This window comes from Hyaena hyaena, unplaced genomic scaffold, assembly GCF_003009895.1.
Source record: "Hyaena hyaena isolate Hyena2069 unplaced genomic scaffold, ASM300989v1 scaffold_624, whole genome shotgun sequence".
Taxonomy (NCBI): domain Eukaryota; kingdom Metazoa; phylum Chordata; class Mammalia; order Carnivora; family Hyaenidae; genus Hyaena; species Hyaena hyaena.
Genome location: NW_024081258.1, coordinates 774,528 through 790,571, shown reverse-complemented (window position 1 = coordinate 790,571; position 16,044 = coordinate 774,528). Strand labels below are relative to the sequence as shown.

The 16,044-nt window shown below is 57.1% G+C and overlaps 1 protein-coding gene across 1 annotated transcript in view; it reads left to right on the top strand.

The window, feature by feature from the left end:
• The window catches only part of NSMCE1 (NSE1 homolog, SMC5-SMC6 complex component), a 28,604-nt gene that overhangs the window by 12,154 nt on the left and 406 nt on the right, over positions 1-16,044 (top strand). The window contains exons 3-7 of the mRNA XM_039257527.1: positions 11,361-11,482; positions 12,367-12,444; positions 13,554-13,700; positions 14,692-14,808; positions 15,684-15,804. Coding sequence (XP_039113458.1) covers positions 11,361-11,482; positions 12,367-12,444; positions 13,554-13,700; positions 14,692-14,808; positions 15,684-15,804 — 585 coding nt within the window. The remainder of the gene's footprint in view (positions 1-11,360; positions 11,483-12,366; positions 12,445-13,553; positions 13,701-14,691; positions 14,809-15,683; positions 15,805-16,044) is intronic.

The following is a 16,044-nucleotide window of genomic DNA, read 5'->3' as shown; positions in this document are numbered from 1 at the left end:
AGAATGAAACTAGATCATTTTCTCACACCATGCACAAAAATCAACTCAAAATGGATAAAGGACCTGAACGTGAGACAGGAAACTATCAACACCCTAGAGGAGAAAGCAGGAAACAACCTCCTTGACCTCCACCGCAGCAACTTCTTACTTGACACATCCCCAAAAGCAAGGGAATCAAGAGCAAAAATAAACTGTTGGGACCTCATCAAGATTAAAAGCTTCTGCACAGCCAAGGAAACAACCCAGAAAATTAATAGGCAACCAACGGAATGGGAAAAGATAGTTGCAAATGACATATCAGATAAAGGGTTAATATCCAGAATCTATAAGGAACTCACCAAACTACACGCCCGAAAAACAAACAACCCAGTGAAGAAATGGGCAGAAGACATGAACAGACACTTCTCCAAAGAGGACATCCAGATGGCCAACAGACACATGAAACGATGCTCAGCATCCCTCCTCATCAGGGAAATACAAATCAAAACCACACTGAGATACCACCTCACGCCAGTCAGAGTGGCTAAAATGAGCAAATCAGAGAACTCTAGATGCTGGCGAGGATGTGGAGAAACGGGCACCCTCCTACACTGTTGGTGGGAATGTAAACTGGTACAGCCCCTCTGGAAAACAGTGTGGAGGTTCCTCAGGAAACTAACAATAGAACTCCCTTATGACCCAGCAATAGCACTGCTAGGAATTTACCCAAGGGATACAGAAATGCTGAGGCATAGGAGCACATGTACCCCAATGTTCATAGCAGCACTCTCCACAATAGCTAAAACATGGAAAGAGCCTAAGTGTCCATCAACAGATGAATGGATCAAGAAGATGTGGTTTATCTATACCATGGAATACTACATGGCAATGAGAAACAATGAAATCTGGCCATGTGTAGCAACATGGATGGACCTTGAGGGTGTTATGCTGAGCGAAATAAGTCAGGCAGAGAAGGACAAATATCATATGTTTGCACGTATAGGAGGATTAGGAGGAACTTGACGGAGGAACAAGGGGGAGAAGAAGGGCGGAAATGGTGGGGGAAAGGGAGAGAGGCAAACCATGAGAGACTCTTGAATGCTGACAAAAACTGAGGACTGATGGATGTGGGGGGGAGGGGGGGATGGGCATGAAGGAGGGCACTTTGGGGATGAGCACTGAGTGTTATGTAGAAACTAATTTGACAATAAACTATTTGTAAAAAAAATAAAAATAAAAAAAAAATAAAAATAAAAAGTTTAAAGTCATCAAGCCAAAAAAAAAAAAAAAAAAGAAGATGACTGTTCAGATTAGGACCTTGACGTTGCCGTTGCCCTACCTTCTCATCCATCTGAGACCTCACTGGAGTTTTCAGTTGTCTTAGTATTGTCTTCTGTAGCAGAGGGCCCATTGCAGGGCCACGTGTTGCATTTGGTTGTCTCTTTAGATGCCTCCAGTTGGGAATCATTCCTCAGTCCTTCCTTGACTTTTATGACCTTGACATTGTCAAAGATTATAGGTTAATTATTTATTTATCTTTTTAATGTCGATTTACTTTTGGGAGAGACAGAGATAGACACAGAGCATGAGCGGTAGAGGGGCAGAGAGAGAGGGAGACACAGAATCCGAAGCAGCTCCAGCCCCCGAGCTGTCAGCACAGAGCCCGACATGGGGCTCGAACCCACAGACTGTGAAATCATGACCTCAGCCAAAGTCAGATGCTGAACCAGCTGAGGTTAATTATTTAACCTCAGGTGCCCCAGGTTAATTATTTAGTAGAGCAGAGCTGATAGAAATTTAACGTGAGAAACGTCTGTAATGAAAAGGTTACTGGCGGCCACATCAAAAAAAAAAAAAAAAAAAAGTAGAAAGAAACAGGTGCCATTAGTATCCCAAATAGCATTTCAACATGTAATGAATATAAACATAACAAATGAGATATTTTTCATTCTTTAATAGCACGTCTTTGAAATCCAGGGTGTATTTTACATGTAGGACTTATCTTAATTCGGACAAGGCACAGTGCAAGTGCCAGGTGGCCCCGGGCCCGGTGGCCTCTGTGTCAGGCAGCGTAGCTGTGGCCTGTCCCTCAGTTCGCATTTGTCTGGTGCTTCCTCCTGGTTCCGTTGTGGTTATACTTCTTCCTTTGGCAGAAATGTTGTCGAAGCGGTGTTCTCTCTGCATCCTGCCTGGTGGCGGGTGGCGTTGATTCAGATGCGCCTGCCAGCTCTCTGCACCGTGAAGTCGCTCTCTCCTGCTTCTGTGACTCCATGATTCAGAAGTATTCTGCAGGGAAGGTCTTTGAGACAGAGCAGATGCCCCATTCCTGCACACTAGATGTCACAGCCAGGCGTCTCTTCCTCCCTCCCTTCATCTTGTAACACGTGTCAGGTTGCTGCAAGGTCCCCTGTACTCCAGCACTCACATTTTGTCATCATTCATGCTCACCGCTGTATGTTAAGTGTAGTGGGTTTTTTAATTATCTGTGGTCCTGAGGACAAATTAGTAAAATATCTAAACTCTGAGATTAAAACAAATTAAGATTCGACATTATTTCAGCGAGCACAATAACTACTAACAGTGATCAGGTGAGAACCCAGTTAACTGAAACGCGTGTGTCAAAAATAGACGAGTGAGCACGATAGGAGAGGAACATTGGGGTTTGACAGACATTGTCCATGTTTGTCAGACTTTGTGCCTACCTGCATCCTAGCTCTGCGTTTCTCCCGCTCAGTTACACGCCGCTGTTGACTTTGCTGTCCCGCCGGCATCCGGGGCTCCTGGGCCTCATTAGGCGGCACGCGTCGGGGGGTCAGTGATGCTGACATTTGCAGTGCTCATCTCGGGTGTGCCATGCTATTTGTTAGTGTCTTCACTTTCCCGGGAGGACTCGGTGATAACTAGGAGCAGCCTCCCTATAAATAACCCCCTATTTTAATGATTTCGTTGTACAGTTCTCCCCCTTGGCTGTGATGAACAGTTAAGCTCACCACTGCCACAACCCGCTTGGCTTCCACGTTAATCAAGGGGGTCGGGCATGTAGTCAGCGTGACGAGTGACGTCTACAGTGGAATGGGATGGGTGTTTGAACACAGAGAGGTCCACAGTGGGCGGTCGTTCTGTGCTTCACCAGGCATCCTGGCTTTCAGCAGGCTCCGTGAGCGTGAAGGAGCCACTGCTGTCCCAGCGCCTGAGGGACCAGACAGGTCCAGATCCCAGCCCACACTTGACTGTGCAGCTCAGGCGCCCAGGGCGGAGCGGACTTCCGTGTGTTCCACGCTCGTCCATGTGTACACATCACTCACTGGCTTTGGATTGCATTTTGTACTGGATCCCAAACACAAGGAGGTTATGTGTGGGCGGTGGAGGGTGGGCATAAATTGGGATTGTCATGGACAACCCCCAGCGAGAGAAGTGAACCATTTTGTCAGACAGAGGTTTACATCAGGGACTTGGGAAGTCCTTTTAGTTTCTGAGTCCCAGCCCCCTGTTTTATAAAGGAGATCTCACCTGCCTCTTGGGACAGTCATGGGGGTGTGCGGGAGACTTGTGTTTCGTGCCTGGGGCAGAGTTCAGTACGTGCTCCTTGCTGCCCCTTCCTTCCTCTGTGACGTCTGACCCCACAGCCCTAGGGACAATCAGGAGACCCGTTAGGCTGATAAATAGCATGATAGAGACCATAGGACTGAATTTCTGGTGCTGGGATTGTCTCCCAAAATCCAGAAAGTGTGGTCACCATTTCCTGGTGGAAGGAGGTCACCAGTGTGATGCTGAGTCGGGAAGGTGCATTGTGGGCAGCGGAAGGCCCGTGTGACTGCAGCATAGAGGCGGGGGGTGGGGGGGGTCACACCAGTGGCTGTGGGGAGAGGGGCTGCCGGGACCTGGCCCCGCACTGGCTGTGTATGGGGGATGGGGTGGAGAGCTAGAGTGGGCGCCGGGAGACCATGGAGGCCGGGCCACACTGCGGGGAGGCGGTGGGGGGCTGTAGGGAACTGGGGAAAGCGCCCGTCTCCCTGAAAGCACTGGGGGCCCGTGTACAGTGCCATGCTGCCTTGCTGAGCCCCGCTGGGCCCGGTAACTGAGCCAAGTGTCGCACGTGGATCTGGACAAAGACCACACAGTGGGCGCGGGCAGAGGCTGTTTATTCCATGGAGCACGCTTGAGCCGCGGAGGCACTTGCCCTGCCTGCGTTTCGGCACAGACTCCGGGGCAGGCCGGGCAGCGGGGCCGGTGGAAGGCTTCGTGTGGCCTGCCGGGTGGCTGGCGGCCCGCAGGGCTGCAGGCGGCTACCCAGAAGCGGGGCGCCCCACCGCGCCTAGGGGCACACGCTCAGCCTCCTCTGCTTGGCTTCCTGAGTTGGAAGCAGGAACGCTTAGGGCAGTTGTCAGTTAGTAGGCGAGTCCTGGTCACCCTGAGCCAGTAGTCATAGCGGTCATCGTCTGGCGTCCTGGGCCGGTTGCTGGAGATAGCGGGCCGACCTCCTGTAGGTCTGGCTTCCCGGCGGCCGGTGGGCTCCCTGCTGGTTCCTGTGCGTAAGGGTTCCTTCTCTGGGCTGCAGATTGTGGGTCAGAGTGTCCTGCTCGTACACGTTATCTGCCCGTGGTTTCTACGGCAGCATTTCAGACCTTTTCATTACTGTTACGTTGGTTATAGTGACCTGCGATCAGTGGTTACAGCTCGCTGAAAAGCTCCAATGATGGTTAGCATGTTTAGCAATGATGTCTTTTAAATTAAGGTACGTACAATTGCTTTTTCAGACACCATGCCGTTGTGTGTGCAGTAGACTCCAGTGTAGGGTAACCGCACCTCTTGTATGCACCGGGGAACCAGAACATGCTTTTGACTTTATTGTGACGATACTTTATGCAGGTGGTTTGGAACCAAGCCCACGACAGGCCTGAGGTCCGCCCGCGCTCTGTCTCTCAGGAGAATGAGTGTGACACAGTGTCTTCCTCTGAGTTCTTCACAGCCCAGCTCACAGCCTCCTCCCTGGTGGCCCGGGGACACAGTGGCCTTGTTAGTCATCGTGTCTCTTTATGGCAGGGTCCCAGCCCACGTTGGAATTTGAACACGGGGGCCTGTCAGTGGTATCTAGCTCATGGGTACAGTTTGCTTGCCCTGCAGTGTTTTAAAAACTAATTATCACGTTAAAAAACAAACACAGAGATTTCTGATAAAAGTCCAAGGATTGGGTCTGTGGCGGGAGCAGAGGAAGTCCCGCTTCCCTCGATGGGATGCGTGTCCCCAATGTCACCCGCTGCATCTGCTCTTGTCCACGTCTTGCTCCTGCCTCGCGTCTGCGGGCCTCAGACCCCGTGAGGGGCAGCGAGCTGGGCTCAGCTGAGACCCCAGGGGGAAGTAGCGCCACCTCGCCGTCCACGGCCAGGCGTCCAGGCCCCACAGAGCCCCCTCATCTGCTCCTCGGGGATCCCTGGTGGGGGCTGAGCGTTTTCAAGGGCTGAGACAAAGGGAGCGGACATGAACGGGGTCAGCAGTGAAGTCCTGCTGCAAGCGGCTGAGCTGTCCGGCATGAGTCAGGCTGTGATCGGGACACCGCCTGCCCCCGCCCCATCCTGTTGCCGACCTCGGCACCCACAGAGCACCGCGGGTGCAGGGCTGGCCCGTAGGTGGGTTTGCGGCACACGTGGAGACAGCAGGCACATGTCTCTGCCGCCCCCGCCCCAGTGTCGTAGGTCCGAGAGCCCTTGGTGCCTGCGGCCCAGACGCAGTAGAAAACAAGCTTTCTGTGGCGACGTTTGAAGCAAGGCCCCAAGAACAGACTTTCTAACTAACATACTCCCTTGATTTAAAAAAAAAAAGGTCCCTGTGCACTTGGGAACAGATCGCTGAGAACAGATTTAAAAGCTGTCTGTTACTAAAAGCCTCTTCACCCTGTCCCATCAGGGCTCTGAGCAGATCTACCTGGTCACGGGGCACCGCCCTTTTCTCTCTTTTGATTCAGAACCCTGAGGGTGCAGGCATCAAGTTATATTGTTGAGCACTGAGACGTTTTTTGCCCTTAAATGGGAAGAGTCAAACAGAAAAGGAGAATAATACAGTGACGCCCGTCCATCGCCACTGCAGTGGCGACTCGTTACTAATTGTGTTTTATCCACTTACCTCCTACCTCCTTAACTGTGTTATTTCGAAGTAATTCTCAGACATCTTTGTGTATCTAAGCAAACTGTTCTTGTTTTCCTGAGTGCTCAAGGCCACTTGTCACTGCACAGACTTCTGATTTCCAGACCACATCACTTACGGGTCCTGTGACCTTGGGCGAGCCCTTAGGCTCTGTGGCCCCGGCTGCCTGCTGACCTGCGTCCTGGCTCCCTTGGAGCTTGTTCACGAGGCTCCGCCGAGGTCATGAGGGTGTGGAACCGGGGCGCAGGGTGAATCAACGCACAGATAACAGAGAAGGACTTGCCTCATGTAGCTGCCACATGAAAGACGGCCCCTCCCTCCCTGCTCCTTGCAGCACGTTAACTAGCCAGACTGTGGAAGTGCTCTTGTCGGCTCCTGTCCCTCGGTTCCCGTCCCTTTCCCACACACTTGACTGGCCAGGGAGCCGTTTGTCCCCAGGCAATGGATGTGAAGGTCTCGGGCTGAGATGTGACCCCCGCCCCCACTCCGCTGCAGCTGCCACCACCACCGCCCTATGTCTCCGCCACCAGCCAGCCTTTCCCAGACCCAGGGCTGCTCTCTGCCCTGTCCTTGCCCTGTGCCCAGGTGGGCCACCCAGCCAGCCCTTCAGATGACAGGCCTGTCACGGGGCAGGTTGGCCTGCAAGTTGTTTGGTCCCTCGGGGTCTTTTATTTTAGGCTGTTATTTCCTCTGCCTAAAAATAGTGTTTTCTATCTATAGTGCCTAGTTTGGAACAGAACTGTTTGTGGCTCCGAAGTGAGGGTAGCAGACTTCCTGACCGCCTGCTGCCCAAGTGCGCGGTGAGCCCTGGCTTCCAGTAGCCTGCTGCGAAACAAGGACCCCGCTTAGCAAGCCGAGGTTCGTTGGTTAAACTAAAATTTAATTTTAAAAGAAAGGGAAATATGTACAGAAGTGGCCGGAAAAACCAGTCTCTCAGAGTGAAGCAGCCTGCTTGTCAGAGGAATGGTGCCCCGGCCTGTGGACTGGCCTGGGTCCCCCCATCGTCCCCTATTATTGTTTGTTAATTTATTTTGAGAGACACAGATGGTGCAAGCAGGGGAGGGGCAGAGAGAGAGAATTCCAAGCAGGTTCTGCGCTGTCAGCACGGAGCCCGACACAGGGCTTGAATTTACGAAACTGCGAGATTATGACCTGAGTCGAAGAGTCAGACACTTAACCAACTGATCCACCCAGGCGCCCCTGAGTCCCCCTTTCTTAATTGTCCATTGGAAGGGCATTTCCTGTTACAGAAGGAGCCGTCTGCCCTCTCCTGGGCCGTGGCCGTTCAGCCCCCTAGCATGGCAGAGCGAGTGTGTCCTGCTCTCCAGAGGCTCTGTGGCTTCGTGTCCGGGAGCCTGTGACATGGCATTGGGCGGGCCTGGGTGCCCTGTCTAAGCTGCGGGCACTCTGGGTAAGTGGACCCTCCCCAAGCCCTTATATAGACAGATGATGCTAACGGCTCACGTTACGGGCCTGTGCTCGCAGTGCCAGAGGGAGGCAAACTCGCAAGTGGCGCCCAGTGTGCACTGAGGTGAAGTCCAGCCGCACAAGGGCAGGCTCGCTGTGTGTGACCTGGCTTTGCCACAGCCCGCGGGGAAGGCTGGGTACAGCCGGTGTAGCTCGGTCCCGAGTAGAGGGGACCCGGGGGGCTGTAAGATCCATAGACCTTTGCCTGGTGTCTCCCTGCTCTCTGAGAAGAGACAGCGGGGTGGGGCCAGGGCCCTGCTTGTCACTCCTTGGAGCTGGTCATCCCACGGCGCCTACTACGGGTCGGTGGTGGTGAGGGGCCCAGCCTCTGATCCAGCTCAACCTGCAAAAGATGATGGCTTGGATACTTAGCTCGAGCCTGTCCTTCTCGAGTGGCTCGGAACCCTGAAGGGAGGACCGATGCTGTTAATTCTCTGAAGCCCGTCACTGTCATTGCCTGTCACCGTCAGAGAACTGAGACTGGCAGTCACTGCCCCAGAAGTGTGTGATTGGGCTTTTGTCTCATGCACTTTATCGTGACCGTGGATTCACTGGCTCCTGGGGTCAGAGGGACCCTCTGACCATCCGTCGGGCCAGCGTGTCGGCCCGGAGCTGCCCGCTGTAGCTGCTCTGCATGGGTCTCAGGAACCGGGCAGGCGGCGCAGGCGCAGTGGTGAGAGCAGCCCACCCACCGCCCCAGCGGAGGTCGGGGAGCTCCCGGCCGGAGGGCACCCCTGACGCTGGATGCGCACATTGGGGATCTTGGCCGCAAGCAATGGACCCCAGTTATGGCCAACGTTACAAGAACCATGTTGGGAGGCTGAGGGGAAAGGCGCGCAGGACTGGCTGACAGCTAGGGGCGGGGCTGGGGAATGGGCAGGACCCCAGGGCACCAGGACCCAGGATGACCTTACGGCTACAGGCCACCTCCCCCTCCCGGCTTCCCCCTCCCGGGGCCCAGCTGGAGCCCCTGTGGCCCTCCTTTCATTGCTTCCTGTACTGAGGCCACACCTGGCTGACCTCCCCTCTGGCCCCCTCACCTTCCTGCCTCCTGGTTCTCTGGCTGTGGGTTCCTGGAATTATGCTCCTTCCAAAATCACACATCTAGGGGAAAGGCAATTTTAAAAAAAGTTAGGGTCTGGTTAGGGATGGAAATGGCTGTCGGTGGCTGAAAATTACCAGGTGACTCTGGTAGTTACCAAATCTGGGGTGGCCGGATTTGTAGCTGGGGCCAAGGGATAGGGGAAGGCAGTGCTTGAGGAGGCCTGCACGGGAGGGGACGGGAGGGGCTGTTGACTGGGGCAGAGTGTGTTGGGGGGGGTGCTCCCCCAAGAGAGGGTCAGAGGGGTATGTTCTAGACACGTGTGAAGCTGGAGGTGAGGCAGAGGGTGATGAGAGAAAGGGGGAGACTCACCTGGGGTCCCCCAGAGAAGTGAGGCGGGACTGGACCATGCTCTTGTCCCCTAAGACTCAAATCAGGGGCCGGTGCTACTGAACAAGAGCAGTTTCTTCTTGGGATGATTAAGAGGGATGTAGCGTGGCACGGGGCATGAGAAACATGCACAGCGTCAGCAGCAGACAGGGACGTGGACACGGCCTTGACGTAGGAGCTGCGTGGCCGGGGAGGGTAAGAGGCGAGAGAACGTGAGCCACGGAGCAGGTGGCTGGTCTCTGCAGTGAGCACGGCAGTAGGAAGTGGTTGGTGGTGGTGGTGGTGGTGGTGGTGGCGTTCAGTGAAAATCCAGTGAACATGCTTATGTTTCTGAAAGCTGAGGCTGGCCAGCCCGCTGGAGGGGGAGGAGAGGGGGGACCAGAGCGGCTGTGGGCTCCTCCCCACGCACACATCGTGTCTGGAAAGTCCAACGTATTGCAGTGTTTGTGATCTGCCCACAGGCTACATTTTTCTCAGTGACACCCAGGAGTGGCCTTTCCAGTGGAAAATGTGCAGTGTCACTTTCAGAGGGAGGTTGGACTTGCCATCGTGTCACGCTGGGTGGACCGAGTGGCTTCTGCCCGGGAAGAGCCCCTTCGCTTGCCCTGTGGGTGAGCGGTGGCCCTGAGTGCCTGGTCACCACGCAGCCAGGCTTCTGGGGTGGGGAGGGGCAGGCCGGGGGTGATGCTTTGTGGCGGAAAGGGCTTCCGGGCCCACACACTCGGTATGGAAGAGGAAGGAAGGCGAGGCCACCGTGCACCGGGGGCCGCAGAGGACAGTTCACGGAAAAAAGTACTGTTTGAGTTGGCTTCCGTAACGAGTAGGCAGAGATGGAGGTGGGGAGGAGGGGGGCATTTCAGAAAGGAAGGGGTGAGCAAAGGCCCGGAGGCGCAAAATGCTATCCAGGCCTCTGATTGCAGGCTTTCCAACAGCCGCAGCCAGATTCTGTTGTCCTGCTGTCGCCACAGTCCGTGCCACGTCCCTGTACTGCCTGTTGATCACTGCTGATGTTTTATTTAAACAAGTTTACTTGAAAAGGAAGATTTGATGCCCGTTGTGATTTGCATAGTAACGTTATGTCATGGTCTTCGTCGTTAGCCCCTCAGTGGGCCCCTCAGTGTTCTCCCCTGCCTGTGGCAGAACTGTCTCCTCTACATGGCCCACGTGGCTGTGACCTTTACTGCCACCAGTGTGACCTGCTGTTTTTGTAAACTTTCACAATCGTCAGGTGCAGCATGGGCTTGGAAATCTCTCTCTGTAGGAAGTCTAACCCAGGTGAAGTTCAAGTGCCTTGGGATGATCCCCTCATCTGTGTCTCCGTTCTGGCAGTGGCTTCAGTCATGGACCTAATGGGCATCCTTCCAGGCCTTTCTCCCGCAGTATCGTTTCAATGGCTTCATTGTTGTCTCTATTGTCTGTTTTTATGATGCCTCCTTCTCCTAAGTCTGTTGAAGCTACTTTAGTAAGTGAAAACATGAATAAATACTTCTTGTTTAGAAAAAGGATCACAGTACACAGAAGGGTAAGGGAAGGCACAGGCTGACTGCGTCCTTTCTCTGCTTCCCACTCTGAGTGGCCCCCCGTGGCCCGCGGGGGAAGGTACCTCGTGGCCCTGGTCTGTGGGGCCCTGCGCTGGGCCTCCTGCCGCCCCTGCGGCCTTGTGGACCCCGGACCTCTTCCCTGCATTCACTGCAGCCCCTGCAGCGCTGGGCTCTGTCCCTTCTCCTCCCCTGCGGGCTGGCGGGCTGGGCTGGGGGCCGGGCTGGGGGCCGCATGGAGCAGGGGCAGGAGCAGCAAACCAGCCCCCTCTGCCTCTTGGCCTGGCCACCCAGTTAGGGGAGGCCACTGGCGCCTCCTTCGGAGGGCAGCTGGCGGGACGGACTAACAACTGTGACAGGTACTCAGCGCAGCCTCTCACTGGGGGGAGTGGGGGTTTGAGCTGCTGCTCGAGCCCCCTGGACCCTGCACGTGGGGCCCGGCACAGGAGTGTTCCCTGCGCGTACAGATGGCGGATAAAGGGAAGAAGGGATAGAGACAGAGCCGGCACACATGAGGCTGTACAGGGACAGACTCTGCGTGGGGAGGGCTGCGGAGTGGGGAGGAGGGGGTGGCAGGCCCGGGGCTTCCAGCCAGGACAGAAGAGTGCATAGCGCCGGTTTCCCGGGCCTTCCTGTCACCCTCCCCGCCTGCACACTCAGCGGGGAAGGAGCCGCACAGATTGGCATTCACCCCCGGCGCCCTGGGCCTTGGCCTGCTGCTGGCTTTGCGCTTGGGTCCACGGGGTGATTGAGACAGACACACTTTTGTGGTGACTGCCCCTCCCCCGGCCTGTTCTCTCCAGGCACTGCTGCCGTTGAGGAGCTGGAGGACTTCATCAACAACATTAACAGTGTCTTGGAGTCCTTGTATATTGAGATTAAGAAAGGGGCCACCGAAGACGACGGGAGACCCGTTTACGCGCTGGTGAGTGCACGCTGGCGCCCTCCCGTGGCTCCTGGGAGGAAGTGCAGGCGTGGAGGTGCTCCGGCAGCCCTGGAATGGGGCACAGACACAGCCCAGCCCCGCCGCCCCACCCAGCCCCCATTGCCGGTCACTGGTGCCGCTGTAAGTGTCCTCTGCCATGATCAGGGCTGGGGGCTGTCACCTCAGTGTTCCCCTCCCCTCCCAGTCCTGCCCCAGCCCTGGCCCCGGCCTGAGACACCCTGCATGCTCTATGCTGTCCGTTGTTCAGTGTAAGAAGTCATCCGAATGCCCGGAATACTACGATTAAAGGAGAAAAGTGGTTTCTCATTTGGAATAAGACACGGAGGCCGTGAGAAGAGAATGTGTAGGGTCGCTGGGCACTGAGGGCCATTCAGGTTCCAGGAAGTTCCTCCCCCGTCCCCTCTCCCCACCCCAGAGAACAAGAGGAAGTGCAGGTGAGGCCGAACTGACCGCCTCAGACTGTCCGAGGAGGTCCGGCTCACCAGGCGGGCCCGCCCGGAGAGGGGCTGTGGCCAGGGGTTCCCAAACTCTGTTCTGGGGAAGGGGCTGTGGAGTCGGATACCCGCAGAGGCGCTGCAGGCTTCTCAGTGCCTGCGGCCCCTGAAGCCCCAAGAAGCATACAGACCAGTCCCCAGATGCACCTGCTTCGGGAACCACCGCACCGCCTCGGAAAACCCGAAAACCTGAGATTCTGAGCTCGACGCTGCAGGCTAACGTGGGACCGGTCCCAGATCCAGCCCCTGCGGCCAACATGGCCCACAGCCCGGTGCTCAGGGACTGGTGAGGGGGCTGCACCAGCCGGCCGGTGAGCTAACCAGCCAGTGAAGGGCACGGCCTGACCATCACGCTGACCTGTTTTTTAGGTGAATCTTGCAACGACTTCCATTTCCAAAATGGCGTCAGATTTTGCGGAGAATGAGCTGGATCTGTTCAGAAAGGCTGTAAGTACAGCAGCCCCTGTGGTTTACTGGCCGGGCCAGTTGTGGGAAACCTGCTGCCTTCATCATGAGAAATGGAAACTGCCAGCTTAGAGGGCCACCACCGCTGCCCCCGACAGCCATGTGCTGGGTCCCCACGCAGCTCACCCCCACCAGGAGGGGACTCAGGAGGACGCATGGCTGCCGGGGAAAGAAGGGCTTGTCCGGGTTTGGACCCCGACTGGTGGAGCGCCCGGCATCCGGGTGTGCAGTGCAGGCAGACAGGCGCTCCTGCATGGTGCTCGCGGCTCTGTCCAGACCTGCAGCAGTGGCGCCCAGACGCTTGTCGCAAGGCCAAGTCCCTGTCCCCACTCGGACTGTCCGTGTGGCCCTGTGCGTTCACAGGTGCCCCTGAAGCAGTTCTGTCCACCTCCCCAGCTTCAGAGCCATCCCCTCAGCCCCGTCCCTCACCTGGCTGAGCACCTGGCTAAGGCTGCGCTCCTCAGCCCGCGGCACGTTCTAGTCACCGGACATAAAGAGGTCTCCTCCACATCTGGCCAATCCCGGTCTCTGATGACAAGTCCTAGAATCATTCCTCTCGAGCCTCCTCTGACAGCAGTTGGCGGCCAGGGTCGAGAACCAGGCCCTGTGACGGCAGGCGCTGCCGTGGAGAAAGCCTGTCCCCAGGGGGCCTGTCCCACTGTGAGTGGTCTCCGGGGGCGTGCCCGGCAGCCCAGCCTGGCCGGGCTCCACAGTGCCTCTGTGTCCTGGTGCACCCTGGCTTCGCTTTCCGGCCCTCCCTGCCTCCAGCCAGCCCCTGAGCCCCCGGTGGCCTGCCCACGTTAGGGTGGAGGGTGCCGCCTCCTTATCCGTTTGTGCATTCCTCAGCTCTGCCCCCGGGGAGGTGGGGGCGCAAGGACCGTTCCTTTGGCGTGATGTTACGGGGTGACCGTTGAGTCAAAAGGACGGACCGTGGTTATGGCTGGTCAGCTGTCTTCCTGAAGGATCGTTCCGGGGCTCAGCCCTGCCTGGGATCAGCAGTTCCGCCGCGTCCCCGCCAGGACTGCTATGACTGCTTAAACGTGGTTTTTGCCGATTTCATAGATGAACGTGGTGCCTGCTGTTTCTTCCAGTTGGAACTGATTATTGATTCAGAAACCGGCTTTGCATCTTCCACAAATATTTTGAACCTGGTCGATCAGCTTAAAGGCAAGAAGATGAGGAAGAAGGAAGCAGAGCAGGTGCTGCAGAAGTTTGTGCAGAACAAGTGGCTGATCGAGGTACGGTGTCCTGTGGCCCCCCGCTCAGCTAGCCGTTCAGACCCCGTAACAAATTTGTCTCCAGAACCACATCGGAGCCAGGTGTCCGCTGAGCTGGGCCCCCTCAGACCCTGTGTCTCACGCCCACATGACCCACCCTCGTGTGGTGTCCAAGAGCCCGGCCGGAAGTGCAGAACAGGCACCACGCCGGTTCGAGCCCCTGGTCCACAGACAGGGGGGCTGCGTGCACTGTGGGTCAGGGCACCGCTCTGGTGTTGCACCTGGGCCCGGGTCCTGGTCAGGTGACCTGGAGTCCTGCTCCTGGAGGAGGGGAACAGTAGTGTCACCTCAGGGGCGGGAAGGGGACAATGGGCCAGTGCCTGATGCTGGGCTCCCAAAGGAGCGGTGGCCACTGTCATGGTTATTAGTGGTTACTGCCGTCAGTGCTGCGCTATTCAGGGCGTGCCCTTGAGCCCTCTCAGTGAGCCAGTGGCCCATCAGGAGCAAAGGGGGTGTGTGGGCAAACTGCTGTAGAGGAGCCATGGCACCTGGGAAGGGACAAGACGTGCTGCCTGCTCACGTTTCTGCTGAATGGGGTGGAATAGACGTTTCCGTGCGTTTCCCACAAAAGGCAGTACCTTTGCCGGGAAAGCCCAGCCAGACTGTCCCTGGTCTCGCACACCTCAGCCTGTGCCCTGCTCTGTGACCTCAGTGTGGGAGGGAGGCGACCACGCCCCCGCTGGGGGTTGTCTGCAGGCTCGGGACTCATGGCCATTGAGGCACCAGTGAGGCACAAGGCAGGGGTTTGGGGAACCCCGCCTCCATTCCCTTGTAGGTCTTGGCCCAAGTTTCTCCAGTGTGAGGCTCTGCCGAGGGGCAGCATGGGCAGCTGTCGGCCGAGGCTGGTGGGAACCGTCTGCGGAGGGGCGCCCAGCCCTGTGACCTTGTCTGGGCTGTGGGGCAGGGCGGGGCGGGGGCTCAAGAGCTTGTGGCCCCCCACTGTGTCCTGCAGAAAGAGGGGGAGTTCACCCTGCACAGCCGGGCCATCCTGGAGATGGAGCAGTACATCCGGGAGACATACCCCGACGCTGTGAAGATCTGCAACATCTGCCACAGCCTCCTCATCCAGGTACGTGCCCCGAGCGTCTCCTGCGCTGCCCTCCCCTGGCACCAGCACACGGGCACAGCCGAAGCGTCTCAGCACGACGACGACAGTGCCCACCTTCTCTCCTCTCCTCCCGGGTCCCCCTGTTCGAGTCCGGCGGCTTTTTATCTTATTTTCTCATAAAGGCTGTCAGAAGCCTGGTGTCACCGTGGCAGTGGCGTGGCTGGCGTCCCCCGTGTTGCACACTGTTCTGTTTCGCATCATCTGCACGGCTAGGGCTCCTTCCTCCCTTCTCCCCCTTCCCACAGCCGTCAGCCATGCTCCATGAGCCTCTGTGCGTGCGCGGGCCGGGGCGCCTGGGACTGCTTCCTTGGGCTGCGGTCCTGGAGGTGAATTTCTGGAACAGTGCACACAATTTGTTTTTTTTTAAGTTTTATTTATTTTGAGAGTGAGACAGACAGGGGGGGGGGGGGGGGGGGGGGGGGGGGGGGGGGGAGAGGGAGAATCCCAAGCAGATGCTGCACTGTCAGAAGGGAGTCTGATGCAAGGCTTGAACCCACGAACTGTGAAATCATGACCTGAGTCAAAACCAGGAGACAGACGCCTAACCAACTGAGCCGCCCAGGTGCCTGCACGTGTTTTCTTAAAGTCTCCGACCCACACCCGCAAAGCTGTAGGTGCGAGGGCGTCCCCGAGGCGGCCCGCAGGGTTGGCAGCGTCTTCCACCTGCGTTGCTGGGAGAATTCCTAGGAGCCCCGGCGCCGAGAGCTTTGGGGTCATCATCGTCTGGGGCTAGGAAGACACCACCATGGAGCCTGCCGGCCGCCCTCGTCCCAGCCGCCGAGGGCTTGTGCACATGGGGTGTGCGGGGCTCCTGAGCCTCGCCCTTCTGGTTTCAGGGCCAGAGCTGCGAGACCTGCGGCATCAGGATGCATTTGCCTTGCGTGGCCAAGTACTTCCGGTCCAATCCGGAGCCGCGCTGCCCCCACTGTAACGACTACTGGCCCCACGAGATACCAGGTTTGTGGCCCTCAGGCGCTCGGGGGCGGGGCTGAGGGGGACCCCCAGGGGTGAGGAGCCCCCAGATGAGGGCTGCGCATGCGTGGGTCTGTTGGGGCCCCCTAGCCCTCAAGTGCAAGGCCCTCCCGCAGCAGGCAGAGGCCTGTGCTCCCACATACTTCCAGGGGCTCTTAGAACCCAGTGGAAACCCCCAGCTCATGAGGGTCGAGCCTAGACACAACCCCCCACCCCCCACCCCGT